Source organism: Mus musculus, chromosome 7 (assembly GCF_000001635.26).
Source record: "Mus musculus strain C57BL/6J chromosome 7, GRCm38.p6 C57BL/6J".
In the NCBI taxonomy this organism is placed as follows: domain Eukaryota; kingdom Metazoa; phylum Chordata; class Mammalia; order Rodentia; family Muridae; genus Mus; species Mus musculus.
The window spans coordinates 18934055-18953584 of record NC_000073.6 but is presented as its reverse complement, the minus strand read 5'-3'; the positions used below and the strand labels follow the sequence as shown (position 1 = coordinate 18953584).

The following is a 19530-nucleotide window of genomic DNA, read 5'->3' as shown; positions in this document are numbered from 1 at the left end:
GAATAAAATAAAAAGAATAAACTAAGAACGGGATCCACCTTCGAAAGCCAACAGCTTCCAGAGGGCTATAGCTTCTTTTGTTGAGATGCCTGCAAGATGTGGAAACAGTTTGTGCTCCCTAGGAGAAGAATTGGATGAGGCTGATCAAGGGCTGTCCTGTCTGTGTTAAAATACTGGTCCTTCAGAGAGCCACTGCCCTTACTGCCTACATCTTGAAAACATTTGGATGTCGATGCTGTACCTTAAGAAAAAAAAGAAAAGGAGGCAAACATGCCTAAACACAGCAAATCCAAAGAAGAAAAGTGGATGGCCGTCCGGATTAAGATAAGTCCTGTAGGGGTTGGAGAGATGGCTCAGCGGTTAAGAGCACTGACTGCTCTTCCAGAGGTCCTGAGTTTAATTCCCAGCAACCACATGGTGGCTCACAACCATCTGAAGTGGGATCTGATGCCCTCTTCTGGTGTGTCTGAAGACAGCGACAGTGTTCTCACATAAAATAAAAATAAATCTTTTTTTTTTTTAAAGACAAGTCCTGTAATAGCCAATGAGGAGGCTCAATGGGTTAAGACACTTACTGCTCTAAGGTTGACGTCATCCTTGAAACCCTTGGTAGTGGGAGAAAACGCTGGAGCTTGTCTGAGGTAGCATATCAATGGGTTGATTTTGAGCTTAGCATGCACAAAGCTCTGGGACAGATTTCCAGCGCCTCATAGACAGGATATGGGGCTGCAGATCTGTAATCTCAGCACTTAGGAGATGGGTAGTGTTAGCACTGGCTACCTCATGAATCTGAGGCCAACCTTAACTCCAACCCCCCCCCCCCAAACAAAAATGCCCTAGGTCCAAAGATAAGAGAGAGAAAAAAATAAAAAAGGTTTGCGAAATGACTCATTTAATTAAAGTACCAAGGACAGGTTGAATTGCTAGCATCTTGGCAAAAGCCAGGCAGGTGTGGGCACCGTGAGTAATCACAGCACTGAGGAGGCAGAGACTGGGCATCCTCAGGGCAAGGTGGCTAGTTAGATTGGCCAATTCAGCAAAAGACCCCACCTCTACAAATAAAGTGGAGAAAGACCGAGGAAGACACCTGGCATTATCCTTGAACATCCCCATATATACCTGTGCACACATGCTGTGCACCTGTACACATACAAACCCTCATTCATATATACAAGCGTACACGCACACATATGCACACATGCATGTGCGTGCCAAAGGAAAAAAAAAGGGAAAGAAAGCCACATATGATAGCTCATGCCTTTAATCCCAGCACACAGAAGCCTGTGGCAGGTGGATCACTGTGACTTCAAGGCCAGTTTTGGATATAGTACAGACCCTGTCTCAAAACCAAAATCCAGAACAGCGGACATTGTGTTTCTGAGGGGGAGAGAAGAGTCTTGCTATGTAGTCCAGGATAGCCTGAAATGTTCTCCATCCTCCTGCCTCCAACACCCCATGCTGGATTACAATATACCACTATGCCCGGTGCGTGTTTGAACTGTCTATGCACTAGGCATCCAAGCTAAATACTTTTTGCAAACACTACTGAACTAACCACCATCCACGAATCTATACCATGAGATATATTTACAAATGAGAAAAACCAGGCAACGAGCAATCACAATCTTGTCACTGCTCAAGGCCAAAAGGTAGGAAGAAAGAGCAGAAGATCCAGCTGAAATGTGACTCCACAGCTAGGGCCTCCTGCCACACACTCTCACTTTTTTGAATGAAGCCTTGGAATGATAAGATAAAGAATAATAGATCCTGGTTCTGGGTGTAGGGCCTAAATGGTACTGACCCCATTTCCCACGCAACGTCCACATTCTATGAACCCTCACTCCTTTGTGGTCACACCAAAGCGGAGGGAAGGGGCCACGTACAGTCTCTCTGACCTGCGTGGAATCTACGCCCGATGGGTGTGCAGGCATTTTGGAGAGGCCTGGCTGGGCTCTAGGAGCACAGCCTCTTCAGCACCAAGGACAGCAGCCGCGCGCACCAAGCCTCAAAGCTGTACCGGTTTTTTGGTGGGGAGCAGTTATATGGAACGCGTTCCTCCAGGGCTCTCCACCCATCGTGTCCCCAAAAGTTTGGGGGAATTCAGGTTTATGGTCTCCTCAATGCCAGGGCTTAAGATTCTCAGCTTAGTACCAAGCCTTTGCTTTCTAGTCTGGCTCTTTTAGACGCCCTGCTAGCCCGCACAGGACTTTTCTCCTTTGTGTCCAGAGCTCATATATATTTGGGAGTGAATAGGGAACCGGAAGAGCTTGTAACCATCCCTGCGTTCCTCTCTCCCCGCAACCTCCAGTGGATCGGGACCTCAACAACAAAACAAACCAAAAACCCTAACCAAACCAAAAAACCCAAGACCGCCAAATCCAGGGACTTTCCCTAAGAGCCCACCTGTCCCAGGCGCAACATTGTCATGGCAACCAAAGAGGCTCGGGAAGCCATTGGTCCGTTCTCTGCCACGCCCCCTTACACCACTGCTTTCTGGTAACTAAGGCAACCGAGAAGCAGCCTTCCCTTCTCCATCCTTTCTAGACAGGGTTGGATAAAATGGGGACCAGCCTCTCTTTCTCCACGCAAAACACTTATCTCTATCCCCATAATGGGTATTAGGGAGGAGGGAGATAAAAAGTCTGCTTCTAAAATTCTGGAGGGGTTGGGCTGTCAGTGAAATCACTTCCGGTGAACACAGGAAGTAGGAGGCAGGTTGCTTTGAGAGATAAGAGTGAAAAGGAAAGGAGGTAGGGCACCTCCGGAAGGATGGATGAATGGGAGGGTGCCAGTCTTGGTCTCCAGTTCTTCTGAATCCAGCCCACTACCAGCAGTGTGGAGCCCTTTCTAGACTATTAGAGCTGATTTTCGAATATCAACCACTTGCAGGCATTTGCCGAAAGAATCACAACTCTCACAGAACCTCACCAGCTTTACAGAAACCCACTGTCAGTTCCCAGCTGACCTGCTTGGCTCTGTCGGGGTTCATCGTGGTTTGGGGTTGAAGGATGTTGACCACCTCAGGCTTGGTCATCGCTTGAGGGATTTCTCGGACCTTTTCTGCGATAAAGCTGTGGACAGCATTCAAGGCCTCTGCCGTGCCCTGTACTAGGCATACCCGTTCTGTAGTTCCTGTTAAGGAAGGGACAGAGGGCACACATCAGACAGCAATGGAGACATTCCTGACAGACTGGCTCCATTTCATGGAATGGAAAGGCCAAGGTCTGGGCCAGCTGATGTGGGTGACTGGCCCATGCTGGGTAGCTAGCTCAGAGAATGAATGGAATCCCTGTTTTATAATCTGTACTTTATCTCCCTCCCGGAGAACAACCCGGGGGTGGGGGGGTGGAAGAATGATGCTTAAGTGCCCACAGCAGCCCTGGGCACGGGAGGTAGGGCTCAGCTGCCTCTTCCCAGTTCTTATGGGCTCCCCCTGGTTGCTGTGGTAACCATTCACTCGCTGCTCACCCCCCTTCCAGAAGCAGAGAGCTTAGGCCCGAAACGGTTGCCACAGTAACTGGAACCCCCTTATCGGTCTGGCTGGCCGGGTCCTCAGCCCACCCCCAGGGGGATGAGGGATGAGGCTAGGTTGCTATGGCAACCACTGAAAGCCTACAGCGCCTGGCCTCTGGGCTTTTGGAGAGGATGGGGGAAAGGTGGGGGGATGGGGGAGGCAGAAGAGAGGCCAGAGTGCAAGCCTAGAGCCACCAGATGGAGGGCTGGGTGTGGGGGAGGGCAGGGGTGTGGCTAGGGAAAGAGCAGGCTAGGTCAAAGGCAACTCTTAAAAAATAGGGGCCAAGAGACTAGAAATGGAGGGTGGGGTTGCCAGCTGCCCTTTCTGGAGCTCTTCCAGGTACTGGCGGCAGGTCTGACCTGGCATTCTCTGTATGTGTGTATTGGGGAAGGGGATAAGAGTAGCTGGGTGATGCTGAAATATATGCACCAGAGGGAAAAGATGATGGGTGACATTTCAATCTGTGTGTGTACCTGTGAGGCTGCCTTCAGGGAGCTGTGAGAGTATCTCTGTGTACTTGGGCAGGGTTGGAGAGATGACCATTCTGGGTGTGTGTCTAAGAGAAAGTCCAGAAGAGATTGCAATAGAAACACACTGTGTCCTGGATTATGGTTTAGCCCCTGCCTAGAATCCCCCAGCGAGGGTAAGTCTAGGGGTGTGGCTCAGTGGTAGAGCACTTGTCTAAAATACCCAGTGAGGGGCTGGGGGCGTGGCTCAGTGGTAGGGCACCTGTCTAGAATACCCAGTGAGGGGCTGGGGGCGTGGCTCAGTGGTAGAGCACCTGTCTAGAATACCCAGTGAGGGGCTGGGAGCGTGACTTAGAAGTAGACTCCTAAAACCAACACTTGCCCAGAATCTCCCAATAGGGGTTATGGGTATAACTCAGTCAGGTACTTGCTTAGTTTGTATTAGTTCCTGGATTCAACCCCCAGCAACACACACACCAAAACAGGTAATATAATACAACGACTGGAGTAACAAGGCTTGAAGTGGGAAGACATTATTAGCATGTAAGCAACAGAGGCTGTGCAGTGACTGAACCCTGTCCACTGGCAGTGTGGGTTTGCATCTGTGGGAGCAAGACATAAGGACAGCGCACCCCTCTAAGTGTTCCCAGGCTGCCTGGGTGATCAGCATGTGGTGTAAAAATATTAGCGTGTATAAACACACACACACGCACACACACACATGTACACACACAGAGGACTCAGTCACCATCCTTTTACTGGCTTGATGAGGACACAGACAGACATAAATGTCTGTATGAGGCTGCTCAGATGGCATGTGCACATTTCCAAGCGTATACACTTTAGAGACAAAGAACCCTCAATTGCACCTGACCTGTGTGTGAATATGAGAGCCTTGGTGTACCTGGGCCTCTTTAACGTGATGTGTGAGCACCTCTGTCCCCGGGAGGGACTCAGCTTGTATGGTCAGCTCCCTGGGTCTGTAAAAGGTTTTGAATGTGTGCCAGGTCCTGTGCCTGTGTGTCTGGGACACTTAGTGCTGAGTGTCTTTGTCTGTGGAGCACTTCAGAGCGGTGTGCCAGGTGTACAACCCTGGCCTGCCCTTGTTATCTCTCAGTCTGGCCCTTTGACGACACTGTCATGGGTCTGGGGTGTCCCTGTCTGTTGGCCAACCGTGATGCTGACAGCTCCTGCCCTTGCCCTCGGCAACATGGTCCTCACTTTTATGTCCCACTCCACCCAAGAACAATAGCTCGGTCTGGGCCAAGGGTGAGTCAGCTGTAGGCTGCCTCTGTCTGGGTGTAAATAGGAAAGGGTGTGGATCAGGCTAGGAATGAGGGTGGGGATGGTGGTGGGGGAGAAGGGCAACCCAGAGGATAGCATGGGAGAAGTGGCCAGGGTCGCCATTTCTGTAGGGCTTCCTTCTAACTCAGGAAGCCTGTGCATACCCACCCCCATGTAGTTCTTTCCCTGGGGTCCAGAAGAGCTTGGTAAGGGGACCCTGTTAAATCCTTAAGAAGTGACCTGTAATAACAGCCGGGGGTTACATAACGCTCAACGCTGGGCACTGTTCTGAGGACTTGGTTTCAGTTTGTTCGCTGACACAGGAGATAGGCCATGGCTCAGCTGCCTTGATGTCCAGCTAAGGACACGGAGAACTCTGGTCTTGTCCCAGATCACCCATGGTACAGAATCATCAGAGACAGTGTGTGTGTGTGTGTGTGTGTATGTGTGGTTCAGGGGACAACCTCACCTGTTGGTCTTTGTCTTTCACTTCATTTGAGGTAGGGTGTCTTTTTCCCCAGTACACAGTAGGACAGACGTAAGTCTCCCACAAACACTTGGAGATTCTCCTCTACCTGCCTCCCCATGTAGTCACAGCAGTGTTAGGATTACATACCCTACCACACCCGGCTGCCATGGGGTCTAGGATTCGAACTCAGGTACCCATATTTGCAAGTTTCTGCCATTTTGTTTTTGCTTTGAAGCAATGTCTTGCTAGGTAGCCTAGATTGGTCTTGAACCTGCTACCCCCCTGCCCCAGCTTACCAAATATTTTGATGACACATATACACCACCATACCTAGTGTGGGTTCTGCCTTCTAAATCTCAGTTCATTCAGTGTTAAATTTGAGACTGAGTTATTAGCCCTATGCATGTGTGGGTGTATGAGTTCACGTGTGTACGTGCGCACACGTGAATGAACAACCATGGGGGGGCATGCACAGCAAAGCCTTTGCTTTTACTTTTTATTTTATTTTATCTTTTTAAATGTGCTTGGCTTAGACTTGTTTTTGAGTGCCTGTGTGCGTGCGTGTGTGTGTGAGTGTGTGTACCAGAAGAGAGAGAGAGTGTGTGTGTATGTGTGTGTGTGTGTACCAGAAGAGAGTGCATATGCCCTGGAACTGGAGTTGCAGGTGTGTGTCTATGAGTTATCTGATGTGGGTGCTGGGAATCGAACTCAAGTCCTCTGAAAGAGCAGCAAGTGGTTTTAACTGCTCAGCCACCTCCCCAGCCCTGAAGCTTTGCTTTTGAAGATTTGTTTATTTTCACTGTAAGCGTGTGAGTGTTTGCCTGGATGGAGGCCAGAAGGGGCTGTTGGATCCCATGGGACTGGAGCTGAGAGATGGTTGTAAGTTACCATGTGGGGGGCTGGGAACTGAACCTGGTTCTTCTGGACAAACAGCCAGTGCTCTTGGTCACTCAGCCACCTCTCCAGCTTTGAGACTTTGCTTTGAAAGTTAAGAAAGAATATGAATAAAGTCATTAGGTAGATGCTTAAGAGTTTGCACTTTGGTGCAGCTATGTTATAAATCAATAACAATTATGAAGATCGCCATACACACACTTGTGTTTTGCCTATGGGAGTCAGGCCCAGAGCTTTTTACACATGCCCCAGCTCTGGTGGCATTTTAGCTTTATGAGGTAAGTGATCAGGAGTGTTTGTGGCTTGCGTCAGTACTTACTGCTTTTCAGTTCTTCACTTAATCATGAAAGATCCGGAAGGATTGAACCTGAGCTTTTGGGCTTCATTACCAAGATAAGGCACTTTTTTTGCATGCTCTGACTCCTTCTCTCTGGGGTTAAAGGCTGGGTAGGTTTAGCTTTGTGAAACAGACAAGTGCATGTACGGAAACCTTAGCTCAACATTGGTTCTTTGGTTTTTGTTACTGGGGACTGAGCCCTTGCATATGCTGGGCAAGTGCCTTTACCACTGAGCCACACAGTGGGGGATTCTAGGCAGGGGCTCTACCACTGAGCCACACCCCCAGCCCCTCACTGGGGGATTCTAGGCAGGGGCTCTACCACTGAGCCATGCCCCCAGCCCCTCACTGGGGGATTCTAGGCAGGGACTCTACCACTGAGCCACACCCCGAGCCCCTCACTGGGGGATTCTAGGCAGGGGCTCTACCACTGAGCCACACCCCCAGCCCCTCACTGGGGGATTCTAGGCAGGGGCTCTACCACTGAGCCACACCCCCAGCCCCTCACTGGGGGATTCTAGGCAGGGGCTCTATCACTGAGCCACGCCCCCAGCCCCTCACTGGGGAATTCTAGGCAGGGGCTCTACCACTGAGCCACACCCCCAGCCCCTCACTGGGGGATTCTAGGCAGGGGCTCTATCACTGAGCCACGCCCCCAGCCCCTCACTGGGGAATTCTAGGCAGGGGCTCTATCACTGAGCCACACCCCCAGCCCCTCACTGGGGGATTCTAGGCAGGGGCTCTATCACTAAGCCATGCCCCCAGCCCCTCACTGGGGATTCTAGGCAGGGGCTCTACCACTGAGCCAAACCCCCAGCCCCTCACTGGGGGATTCTAGGCAGGGGCTCTACCACTGAGCCCCAGCCCCAGCCCCTCACTGTGGGATTCTAGGCAGGGGCTCTACCACTGAGCCACACCCCAGCCTCTCACTGGGGGATTCTAGGCAGGGGCTCTGTCACTGAGCCATGCCCCCAGCCCTCACTGGGGGATTCTAGGCAGGGGCTCTACCACTGAGCCACGCCCCCAGCCCTTCACTGGGGGAATTCTAAGTTAGGCAAATAAATACTCTGGCTCTAAGCCATGCTCTGCCCCCCTCCTTTAATTCAGGGTCTTGCTAAGTTACTAGAGCAGGCCTTCAACCTGTGATCCCTCCAAGTCCAGCCTTCTGAGTCTTTGGGAACACAGGCCCACACCATGATGCCTAGCCAAGGCCTGATACTGTCACTTAGTTTCTCTGCTGTCCTTTCTCTTCTGTTTTCAACATGTCAGCCTCACCTTCCAGCAAACCATGTCCCAGCTTTTGTTGTGTGGCTCGAGCCCCTTCTTTACCCTTCCTTAGCTCACCTTCTGGTCACCGTTGTAGGCTTCCCCTCTGGGCAACTCTGTCCTCTCTAGTCTGGGTCAAACACTTTGTCTCAGCTCCCATCTTTCTCTGACCTTCCTATTCTAGCCCTGGGCATTCTGGGTCATCGTCAGTGACTCTGGGTCTCTCTTCTTAGCTTGAGATCCATGAGAACAAATCGACTTCTCTTATTGCTATGTTCACGTCTGTCCAACTGGGGACATAGAGAATGAATGTGTGTTGGGTGACTTAATGAAAGGTCATCAATCAGGGGCCCAAGGAAATACACCTCACAGACATGCAGCCATAACAACTGTGTGATCTGGAGTTCTAGGGATGGATGTAGGGTCGGGTTAGAAGAAGCCACACCCCATGTCCCTGACTGAGGCACCAGGTTCTCTAAGTCCTGCATGGTCCATGTCAGGAGAAGGTTGTCTGGCTGTGAGATGCACAGAGAAGTGGCTCACATTGGTTTGCTCATGGACATGATATGTGGTAGTGTAAGAGCATCAAAGACTGTGGGTGTCCCAGTAGCCTGGCCCTGGGTGAGGCACTGAGCTGGGGAGAGGGAATGTCACCCTCTCATAGCACAGAATGTGATGCAGAGGCAAGGAGCTAAGTGTCCTCAGACAGATGTCCTGGGCAGAGAGGTCTCACCCACACGGTGTGGGCTAGAATGGGAAAGAGGAAACTGGGCCAGGATGGCCGAGAAAAGGAGGTGGGGCGCCTGGGTTACTAGATTTTTCTCTAAACTCTTGGTCAAAGCAGCTTAGTGAGATGAGAGGCAGGGAGGGAAGAGTGTAGGACAGGGAAAGAGGGGAGGAGGGCAGAAAAAGAAGGGAGGAGGGCAGGGAGGGAAGGGAGAGGGCAGGGAAAGAGGGAAGGGAGGAGGGCAGGGAAGGAAGGTAGAGGGCAGAAAAATAGAGGAGGGCAGGGAAAGAGGGGAGGAAGGCAGAAAAAGAGGGAAGGGAGGAGGGCAGGGAAAGAGGGGAGGAGGGAAGAGGGAAGAGGGAGGAGACAGGGGTGTGGAGAGGGAAAAGGAGAGAGAAGAGAGGGAAAGAGAGGGAAAAGTAGAAGAGGGGGAGAAGGAGAGAGAAGGAATAGGATAAAAGGGAGAGAAGAGAGAGGGAGGAGGGAGGAAAGAGAAGGGAAGGGAAGATGGGGAAGAAAAAATAGAGGGGTGACAAGAAGGTGAGGAAAGGATAGAGACAAAGAGAGGAGGGAGGACTGCAAGAGTGAGGAGGAGGGGGAGGAAGGGGGAAAGGAGGTAGGGAAGAGAAAGAAAGGGAGGATTGAGGAGAGAGGGAAGAAGGGAATGAGAGGAAAGAGAGCGAGAGAGAGTGAGAGCGAGAGAGAGAGAGAGAGAGAGAGAGAGAGAGAGAGAGAGAGAATCCAAACCCTGTGCTACATCTCTGGTATCTGACCTAAAATTTTTTTTAAAAATCCAAGAGGATTAAGGATGCTGTAGCCCCAGTGGTGGACTGTGTGCTGGACGCAGTTCTGGCGCCTGGCCGGGATTCCTAGAGGCCAAAGCTCAGGCTTTGCTCTTGGGAGTGAGAGAGTTGAAAGGCTCTTAGAGCAGAGAGTAGTTTAAACACGTGTGGTTGGGGGCTGAGGATGTAGCTCAGTGGTAGAGGAGTACCTAGCATACAAGAAGCCAAAGCCTGTAATGCTAACGTGTTGGATGTGGAAGCAGGAGAAGCAGGAGGAGTTCAAGGTCATCCTTGGCTATATGGTACATACGAGGCTAGCCTGTGCTTCATAAGACTTTATCCAAAAAAAAAAAAAAAACCCGAAGGAGATGGAGTCTAGGAGGAGACAGAGAATGGGTTGGGCTGAGCTGAATAAGAAAGGAAAAGTCGTGGGAAGCTGAGACTTTTCCAAGAGAGATACCTAAAGGGAAGCAGAGACAAGTGAACAGAGGCAGAAGCCAAAGAGGGGAGCAAACACCTGCAATGGCTTGTCCCCCCTCCTTGACCCCAGGGCCGACGTTAAATTGGGTCAAATGAAGTTCTGAGACAAGGGTGGTGGTGGGAAGCAGGGGGTAGATGGGAGGACAGAAAGGGATGGCAGACAGAAGGACAGACAGATGGACTGAATGAGAGCCTCAGAAGACAGGAGATGCAGATACCCAGACAAGTCCCTAGAGACAAGAGCAGAGAGAGGCAGAAGGGCACAAAAGATGGGCCGGGCAGAAACAGCTGTGTAAGAAGCATCAGGCAGGACACAGTGGCTCGCGTCTGTGAACCCAGCACTGGGAGGCAGGGGAAGAACTGGAAACTACAGGCAAGAATGGGCTACAGGGTGAGATCATCTCTCTTTCGAAATGCCCCCAAGAAAACAGAGCGGGCATGGGGCACGCATCTGTAACCCCAGCACTTGGGAGGCGGAGGCAGAATGACGAGTTCAAGATCACTCTCAGCTACGTGAAGCCCTAACTCAAAGGGGGAAAAAATGAAAGAAAAATATTTTTAAATGCCCCTTCTCCCAAATAACTCAGAGCAGAGTATATTGGATGCAAGTTAGATTAATACATCCAAATGGACAGAGGGGTGTGAGTAATTCAGAGGGCTGCCCCCACCCAGCCCTGACACCTGCCATCCTCCCCCCCACCCTGGCTGCTCCAACTGACTGTCCGGAGGCAGCAGGTGTGTGGGAAGGAACACAACTGCCTGGCATAATGCAAATGATTCCATGAATATGCAGCAGCTCATTGTCTGGCCCTGCCCCCACCCCCATCTGCTCAGGCCAGGCCCCTTGGGCAGCAGGCAGCTCAAGCTCTTTAAGGGGAGAGAAAGTAGCCCTCCTCCATCACTCTAACTGTCCCTAACACAATCCTTCTTCACACCCAGGGCTCAGGAAAGAGGAAAGGAGAAGAGAGAAGTCCAGCTCAGGGACCTGGCCGGTCTGAGGCTTACCTGGGTAGAAGTCTTTGGACTTAGACAGCTTGATGGTGGCTCCTGTCTCCTTCTGGAGCTGCACGATGGTCTGGCCACCTTTGCCGATGATTGAGCCGGCGGCGTAGCTGGGGATGAGCACCTTCAGGAAGTACTCGCCTTCCTCTGCAGGGCATACAGGGTGGGAGGGAATGAGCGAGGGAGGGGTCCCACTTTAGGAAGGCTTGTTACTATGGCAACAGCAGTTAGAAAGATAGCATAAGACCATCTTCATTCATTCACTTCTTTTTCTTTCCCCTTTTGTAACAAAGTATCACTATGTAGCTCTGCAGGTCTGGAACACACTCTATAGAGGATGCTCATCTCGATCACAAATAACCATCTGCCCCAATATCCCTGGTGATGGGACCAAAGGTGTACATCACCATACCTGACTTATATTCTTTCTATCTATCTATCTATCTATCTATCTATCTATCTATCTATCTATCTGAGGCAGGCTCTCACATAGCCCATGCTAGCTTCAAGTTATATAGCTGAGGATGTCTCCATCTCCCAATGCTGGAATCACAGGAATTCCTAACCATGCTTCCTTTGTTGTTGTTTTTAATGTGGTGCCAGGGATGGAACCCAGGATTTCATGCTTGCTAGGCAAGCACTCTAGTCAGCTAAGCCGAATCCCCAGGATTGATTGGTTGGTTCATTCATTCATTCATTCATTCAACAAACAACTACTGTGTACATCCTTGCCATTAGCGTGGGGGAAACAGCCATGAAGGAAACAGCAAAAGCATCTCTTCATTTTGTGTGCAAATAAGGCCATGAGAATTTGAGGAACCTAAGCTAGAGCTCAGACAATGACATTCTTTTAGAAAGGAGCCATGCTATAGTTCATGCAAGATGGGAGGAAGCAGAATAGTATGAGAGCAAAAAGAAGCAGGAAAAGGGGTGGGGAGGGGCAGAGGAATGTGAGGCCAGATGTGAGGGCCAGGAAAGGCCAACACCTTTGTTTACTATTTTAGGTACTGGGTATTGAACCAAGGCTTTCTTGCAAATACTTTATCAGCAAACTACACCCCAGCCCCTCCCTGGGGGATTCTAGGCAGGGGCTCTACCACTGAGCCACTCCCCCACCCCCTCCCTGGGGGATTCTAGGCAGGGGCTCTACCACTGAGCCACGCCCCCAGCCCCTCACTGAGGGATTCTAGGCAGGGGCTCTACCACTGAGCCACTCCCCCAGCCCCTCACTAGGGATTCTCAGGAGGGGCTTTACCCAGGCCCTTTTCTTAATTTAGGGACAGAATCTCACAAGGTTGCCCAAGGCTGGCTTTGACTCACTCTGTATCCCAAGCACTCATTGAACTTGGGGATTCTCTTGCCTCATCCTTCAGAGCATGTGAGGTGGCATGCCTCTCTCTCTGGCCATCAGGCCCAGCTCTGAGTAGGCATATTTATTCACCATTCATCTGCAGCACCTGATAAACACTTGATTCCACCAGAAATTCTTTACAGACATTGGTTGTTTTAATTTTCACACTGTTCGTTCAAAGAAACCCATTCTACAGATGAAGAAATAAGACTAAGGAATCATCTCAGAGTCACCGAGCTGACAGAGTACAGAGCTGAAATGTGGCCTCAGCCTTGCTCTGGAGGTCATATCCTGGGCTACTGTCATTGAGGTATGGAGGAGGAGCTGAGCCACCTTGGCAGGAGTGAAGGTCTCCGAGTGGGATGGTATGTGAGCTGTTGAGAAAGTCAAGGAGACAGCGTGTGTGTTAGTGAGGGGGAAGGAAGAAGGAGAGAAGGCGGTGGTGATGGTGGACTGGTGAGGCTTGTGGACCACAGGGATGCCTTTGACTCTTACTCCAAGTGGGAACTAGGGATCGATGGGGTGTGAACTAATTTAAGATTTGGGAATATTTCTCTGGAGCCAGCAAGATGGTTCAGTGGTGCAAGGAGTCTACGGCCAAGCCTGACATGACGTGACTTCAGTTCAATACCCAGGACACACATTGCAGAAGGAGAGAACAGACTCCTGTCAGCTGTTCTCTGATCTGTAAAAGTGTGCCATGGCACATGTGTGTGCATGTGAATTCACACACAGATACAAAAATAAGCTAAAACACTACATTTGTTTCGAGACAGGGTCTCTCTATTATGTAGCCCTGGCTGTCCTGTAACTCACTATATAGACCAGGCTCATAGACATCTATCTCCCAAGTGCTGGGATTAAAGTGTGTACCACCATACCCACCTTTATGAAATATTTTTAAGTGGCTTGTTTTTTTCATTTTTGTTGTGGTTGTTGTTTTGTTTTCTTTAAAGAATGTTCTTCTAGGCTGGGGATACAACTGAGTGTTTGCCCAGAATTCATAAAGCCCTGCGTTCCATCCTTGATGCCATATAAATAAAGTATGATGGTGCGCATCTGCAATCCCAGCACTTGGGGGACAGAGGCAGGAGTTCAGGGTTATGTTCAGCTACACAGTGAGTCTGAGGCTAGCCTGCTCTATATGAGACTCAATCTCAAAAACAAGACAAGACTATTCCCTGATGTCCGTGACAGGAGCAGAATGTAGGGCAAAGGTGAAAAAGACAGGCGTTAGAAGCACAAGGTGGGGGACAGTGGGCAAGGGCTGGATTGGAGATTTTCCCTGCGTGCACGGTTGGGGGCTGCATCCATGTATGCAGGCATGTTTGCATATGGGTGGAGGCCAGAGGACAAGATGGGATGTCATTGGCTTTCGAGACAGAATCTCTTATTGGTTTGGAACTCACTGACTGGGCTAGGCTTTACTCAGACGAGACAACTTGTAGAATTCAGTTCTCACCTTCTGCTTGCTGTGTGAATCCCAAGGATTGAACTCAAGTCATCAGGCTTGACAGCAAGCATCTATACCTGCTGAGCCATCCTGCTGACCCCTGGGCATTATTTCTTATAGACCAATGTCCTCGGTAATGCAGTCATGCGGACACCACTTAGCTAATGCATTCTTGAGGTATATCTTTAAGGTCACTCCTAAACAAATTGTTAGCCCCAGGTGTTCCCAGGATGGAAACTCTGCAAGCTTCTCTCAAGGCCTTTAGTGATGTGGATCGGTTACTTGGTCTCACTTCCTCATCGCCTGTGGGCTTGAGATTCACTGTCCTTTTATTTCTTCAAATACTCCCTGTCCCGACCCACGTCAGGGCCCCGGCTGATGCTCTTGGCCTGGCATTTCCTCTCTATCGCCTCTTTTCAGGAGCTCCACCTATCCTGAAAACCTTTCCTGGAATGCTGAAGACTGAAGAGCCCCCTCCCCCACACCTAGCTTAATCTATCCGGAGCAATTTATCACATAGGGCCAATATGGACCGCATCAGCAGAGAGCACATCTGTGTCCCTTACACCATGTGACACTGCACATTAGGCTTGGGACAAAGTGGGAAAAGAAAGGGTGTTGGGCCATCCTGCTTCCCAAGGCTTAAGGGCTTTTCTTGTCCCCCAGAAATTTCAACTTTTCCTTTCAGATGTTGTACTGGCTGGTTTTGTGTGTCAACCTGACACAAGCTGAAGTTATCACAGAGAAAGGAGCATCCGTTGAGAAAATGCCTCCATGAGATCCAGCTGTAAGGCATTTTCTCAATTAGTGATCAAAGGGGGAGGGCCCAGCCCATTGTGAATGGTGCCATCCCTGGGCGGGTGGTCCTGGGTTCTATAAAAAAGTAAACTGAGCAAGCCAGGAGAAGCAAGCCAGTAAATAGCACCCCTCCATGTCCTGTGTATCAGCTCCTGCCTCCAAGTTCCAACTGCCCTGTAAGAGTTCCAGTCCTGATTTTCTTTGGTGATGAACAGCAGTTTGGAGGTGTAAGCTGAATAAACCCTTTCCTCCCCAACTTGCTTCTTGGTCATGATGTTTTGTGCAGGAATACAAACCCTGACTAAGACAGATAGAGTATATCTATTTTTACCATCAAACACAGAATCCCCAACTGGCAGCATGGTGAACAAAGCTGCCTCCCAGAGCAGATAGAAAAATGTTATTTGTAGTTTGGGAGGTGTGGCTAAGTGGTGGAGACCCTGCCTAGAATTCCCCAGTAAGGAGCTGGGGGCGTGGCTCAGTGGTGGAGACCCTGCCTAGAATCTCCCAGTGAGGGGTTGGGGGTGTGGCTCAGTAGTAGAGCCCCTGCCTAGAATCCCCCAGTAAGGAGCTGGGGGTGTGGCTCAGTGGTAGAACCCCTGCCTAGAATCTCCCAGTGAGGGGTTGGGGGTGTGGCTCAGTGGTAGAGCCCCTGCCTAGAATCCCCCAGTGAGGGGCTGGGGGCGTGGCTCAGTGGTAGAGCCCTGCCTAGAATCTCTCAGTGAAGGGTTGGGAGTGTGGCTCAGTAGTAGAGCCCCTGCCTAGAATCCCCCAGTAAGGAGCTGGGGGCGTGGCTCAGTGGTAGAACCCCTGCCTAGAATCTCCCAGTGAGGGGTTGGGGGTGTGGCTCAGTGGTAGAGCCCCTGCCTAGAATCCCCCAGTAAGGAGCTGGGGGTGTGGCTCAGTGGTAGAACCCCTGCCTAGAATCTCCCAGTGAGGGGTTGGGGGTGTGGCTCAGTGGTAGAGCCCCTGCCTAGATTCCCCCAGTTAGGGGCTGGGGGCGTGGCTCAGGGGTAGAGCCCCTGCCTACTGTGTTCCAGGTCCTTAGCTCCTCCCCTAGCACGTCATAAACTAAACAAAGTTGATCTGGATGGGTAGATGTTCTCCCCACCTCAGCACAGGCCCTTCAGAGTGAGGGTTCTGGGTCCCTAATATGTTTTATAGGGTAGTGCGGGGCACAGTGGCTGGACCTGTCCTTCTAAGCACTAAGAGGAAGTCAAGAATAAAAGGGTTTTATTGAGCCCACAGCAATCCTCTTAAAATGGCCTAATCAGACCATTAAGCCTATTAGGTAATTAACCTCCCCTGACTCCCCCAGGGAGTCTTCTCATCCATCATGTGGACCCCTGCTCAATTCACTTTCCTTCTTTCCCCACCCCCCTCTTTGTTGATGCAGCTTAGCCATGTATCCTAGGCTGTCCTCAAATTTATAATCTTCCTGCCTCAGTCATTCAAGTGTTGGAATGACAGGCTACACCATGACAACTATGCTTCCTCGCTTCCTTTCTGAGGCTCAAAATTATCTATTGTCTCTGAAAGCGGGGGACATCCACACCTCATTCCCTCTGCCCTGTGTCCCCTCAGGCTCTAGCTGGGGAGTTCCGTATGGAGCAGGCAGACAATCCCAAATGTAGTGCCAATCTTATTACTGGAGCAGAGCGGTGGTGGCACACACTCTTAATCCCAGCACTCGGGAGGCAGAGGCAGGTGGATCTCTGAGTTTGAGGCCAGCCTGGTCTACAGAGTGAGTTCCAGGACAGTCAGGGCTACACAGAGAAACCCTGTCTTGAAAAACAACAATAAAACCAAACAAACAAACGAAAGGAAGAAAAAAAAGTAAAAGGAAAAAGAAAGGGAAAGAAAGAAAATAAAATCTGTATGGCTTTGGATATGTTGTCCTACTTCTTTGGGACTTAATATCCTAACGGTAAAATTGGAGAAACAGTTGCACTGACTTCTAAGGGATATAATCATTCAACGATAAACTGGAAAGTAGCTCGAATATTCTGTGAACATAGCATTTATACATGCCATATGTCACTGTGATCACCACAATCCATCGTTTGTTTATGAGACTGGCTGTTCTGGAACTCACTATGTAAACCAGCTGGTGTCCAACTCACAGAGATTGCCTCTGCCCCTCTGCCCCTCTGCCCCTCTGCCTCTCTGCCTCTGCCTCGACTGCTGGGATCAAAGATGAGCACCACCAATTGCACTGGGACTTGTTTTTGTTCTTTTCTTTGTTTTGAGACAAGTTGTCTTTATCTAGTTCAGGGAGGGCTTGAACTCCTGATCTCCCTGCCTTAGCCTCTGAAGAGCTTGTAGTAAAATGCAGCTCAGTGCCCGGCACTTAAAGGGTGCTCTGGGCTTGGTGAGTGGAAACAGTGCTTAAGGTTTGGGCATTCTGTTGGGAGGTAGGAGAAAGAGGGGAACTCTATGTCCCTCATTATCTAGTCCCTGGGCTGCCCAATGCTGTGCCCTACTTTATGGAAGAGGAACATTCTCTTTGAACTGTCTTTTTAGCCCACCTTCTGTGTGAATGTATGTGTGTAGCACATGTGTAGGTCAGAGAATAATTTGTGGTAGCCAGTTCTTTCCTTCTACTTAAATCATCACACATGGTAGTAAGTGTCTTACTAGCTGAGCAATCTCACCTGTTCTTCTTCTTTTTTTTTTTTTTTTTCATTTTTGTGGTACTATTGATTGGATTGAACTCAGAGCCTCCTATATATTAGACAAGTGCTCTACCACTGAGCCACACTCCAGCCCCTCACTGGGGGATTCTAGGCAGGGGCTCTACCACTGAGCCACACCCCCAGACCCCAGAATGGGTATATTTGAAGCAAGTACTCTATCAGAGAGCTACATTTCCAGCTTTCTTTTTAGCTTCTGATTTTGAGCTAAGATCTAAGTTACCCAGAATGACCTTCAGCTCAAGATCCTCTTTGCCTCAGTGTCCAGAATGCCTGGAATTATAGGCCAGCATTGCATTCTCTCATCCTGTCTAGAGAAGGCCTTGTGACATGAAGGCAACCCTGTGCTTGAGCTCCTGTCTGGAATCTCTTCCTTTGTAAAGTGTTGTTATTGTATTTTGTTCACTTCCCCTGGTGTGTGTGTGTGTGTGTGTGTGTGTGTGTGTGTGTGTGACACTCATGGATGTCATCGAGTGAGTGTGGAGGTCAGAGAAAAACTCTGGAGAGTTGATTCTCTCCTTTCTACTGTGCAGGTCCTGGAGAGTGAATTCAGGTCATCAGACTTGATAGGAAGTATTTTTTAACCTGTTGTTTCATCTTGCTAGCTTTCTTTAGCTTTCTTTACTGCCACGTACTTCATTTCTGCCCTACTACGTGCTCCTGAATCATGACATCTTTCCTTCTCTTTTTCTTCTTCCTTCTCTTTCTGCAACAAGCCCTCCCTGAACACCTGCTCAGTGACCATGCTTGCATTAGATGGTGGGAATATAGTCCAGTCCACACAGTATCTTTCCCCCTAAACTACTTTTAAGACACATTACACATTTATTTAAAGGGGGGAAATTCTGGGTTGGTGAGGTGGCTCAAAAAATTTCAAGCCAGGCATGACTGTGCATGTCCTGTATCCTAGCACTCGGGAAGCTGAAGTATTTGGAATGTCCAGCCCTGCCTGAATTGCAGAGTTTCTGTTGAAAAACAACAACAACAACAAAAACAAAAAGCAAACAAACAAACATCCAAAGAAACCTGGACTGTGGAGATGTGCAGTGGGTAAGGGTGCTTGTCTCCAAGTCTGATCACGGGAGTTCGAACCCTTGATCTTCCTCAGAGTGGAAGAAGAGAACCAACTTCTCAAGATGTTCTTTGATCTCTATCGTGCACCACGGCATGGGTGTGCACGTGCACATTTGAACACACACACACAGACACACACACACACAGACACACACACACACATACACAGAGTGAACAACTAATTAACTAAATTTAATTAAAACAAACAACTGTGGTGGAAAGGAGACAGAAACCACAACAGGGCACACCTCTAATCCCAGCACTAGTGAGGCATCAGCAGGAGGATCAGGAGTTTAAAGCAAGCCTGGACTACAGAAAGAGCGATAGGACAGGACAGCCTACCCAATGTGAGTGAGGCTGTTTCTAAGAAGAAATGCAAGAGACAAAAACCCCAAAGAAAGCAAAAGACAGTGAGCTTCTCTGAGTTGTAGACTCTGATTATTGGGGCTGGGGATGTAGCTCAATGGTAGTTTGCTTCTCTAGCATGCATAATGTCCTAAGTTTTGGTCCCTAGGACTACATAGCCTGGGCATGGTCGCACACACTTGTAATGTCAGCTTTTGGGAATTGGAGGCAGGAGGATCAGGAGCAAGGTCATGCCAGGCCACTTACAGAGCACAAGGAGAATGTAGGCTACGTAAGACCCTGTTTTAAAAACATATTTATCTATGTATTATGTATGTATATATGTATGTATGTAGCATCTGTCCATCCATTCATCTGTCCATCCATCCATCCTTGTATCCTCCATGTATGATATGAAATCAAAAGGATCATTGGTATTAGGGAAAGAAGGGAGGAGCAAGGGAAGGTAACCGAGGGGAAGCATGAACAAAGTACCATGATTTACTTACAAAAATGTCACGATGAGGGGCCTGCAAGATGCTTTGGCATGTAAAGGCATCTGCCACCAAGCCTACACCTTGAGTTTGACCTCTG

At 49.6% G+C, this 19530-nt stretch overlaps 1 protein-coding gene across 1 annotated transcript in view; it reads right to left on the bottom strand.

Annotated features, from left to right (window-relative positions):
* The window catches only part of Nova2 (NOVA alternative splicing regulator 2), a 39432-nt gene that overhangs the window by 11735 nt on the left and 8167 nt on the right, over positions 1 to 19530 (bottom strand). Inside the window, exons 2-3 of the mRNA NM_001029877.3 lie at positions 11226 to 11369; positions 2966 to 3132 (exon numbers count right to left, since the gene is read on the bottom strand). Coding sequence (NP_001025048.2) covers positions 2966 to 3132; positions 11226 to 11369 — 311 coding nt within the window. The remainder of the gene's footprint in view (positions 1 to 2965; positions 3133 to 11225; positions 11370 to 19530) is intronic.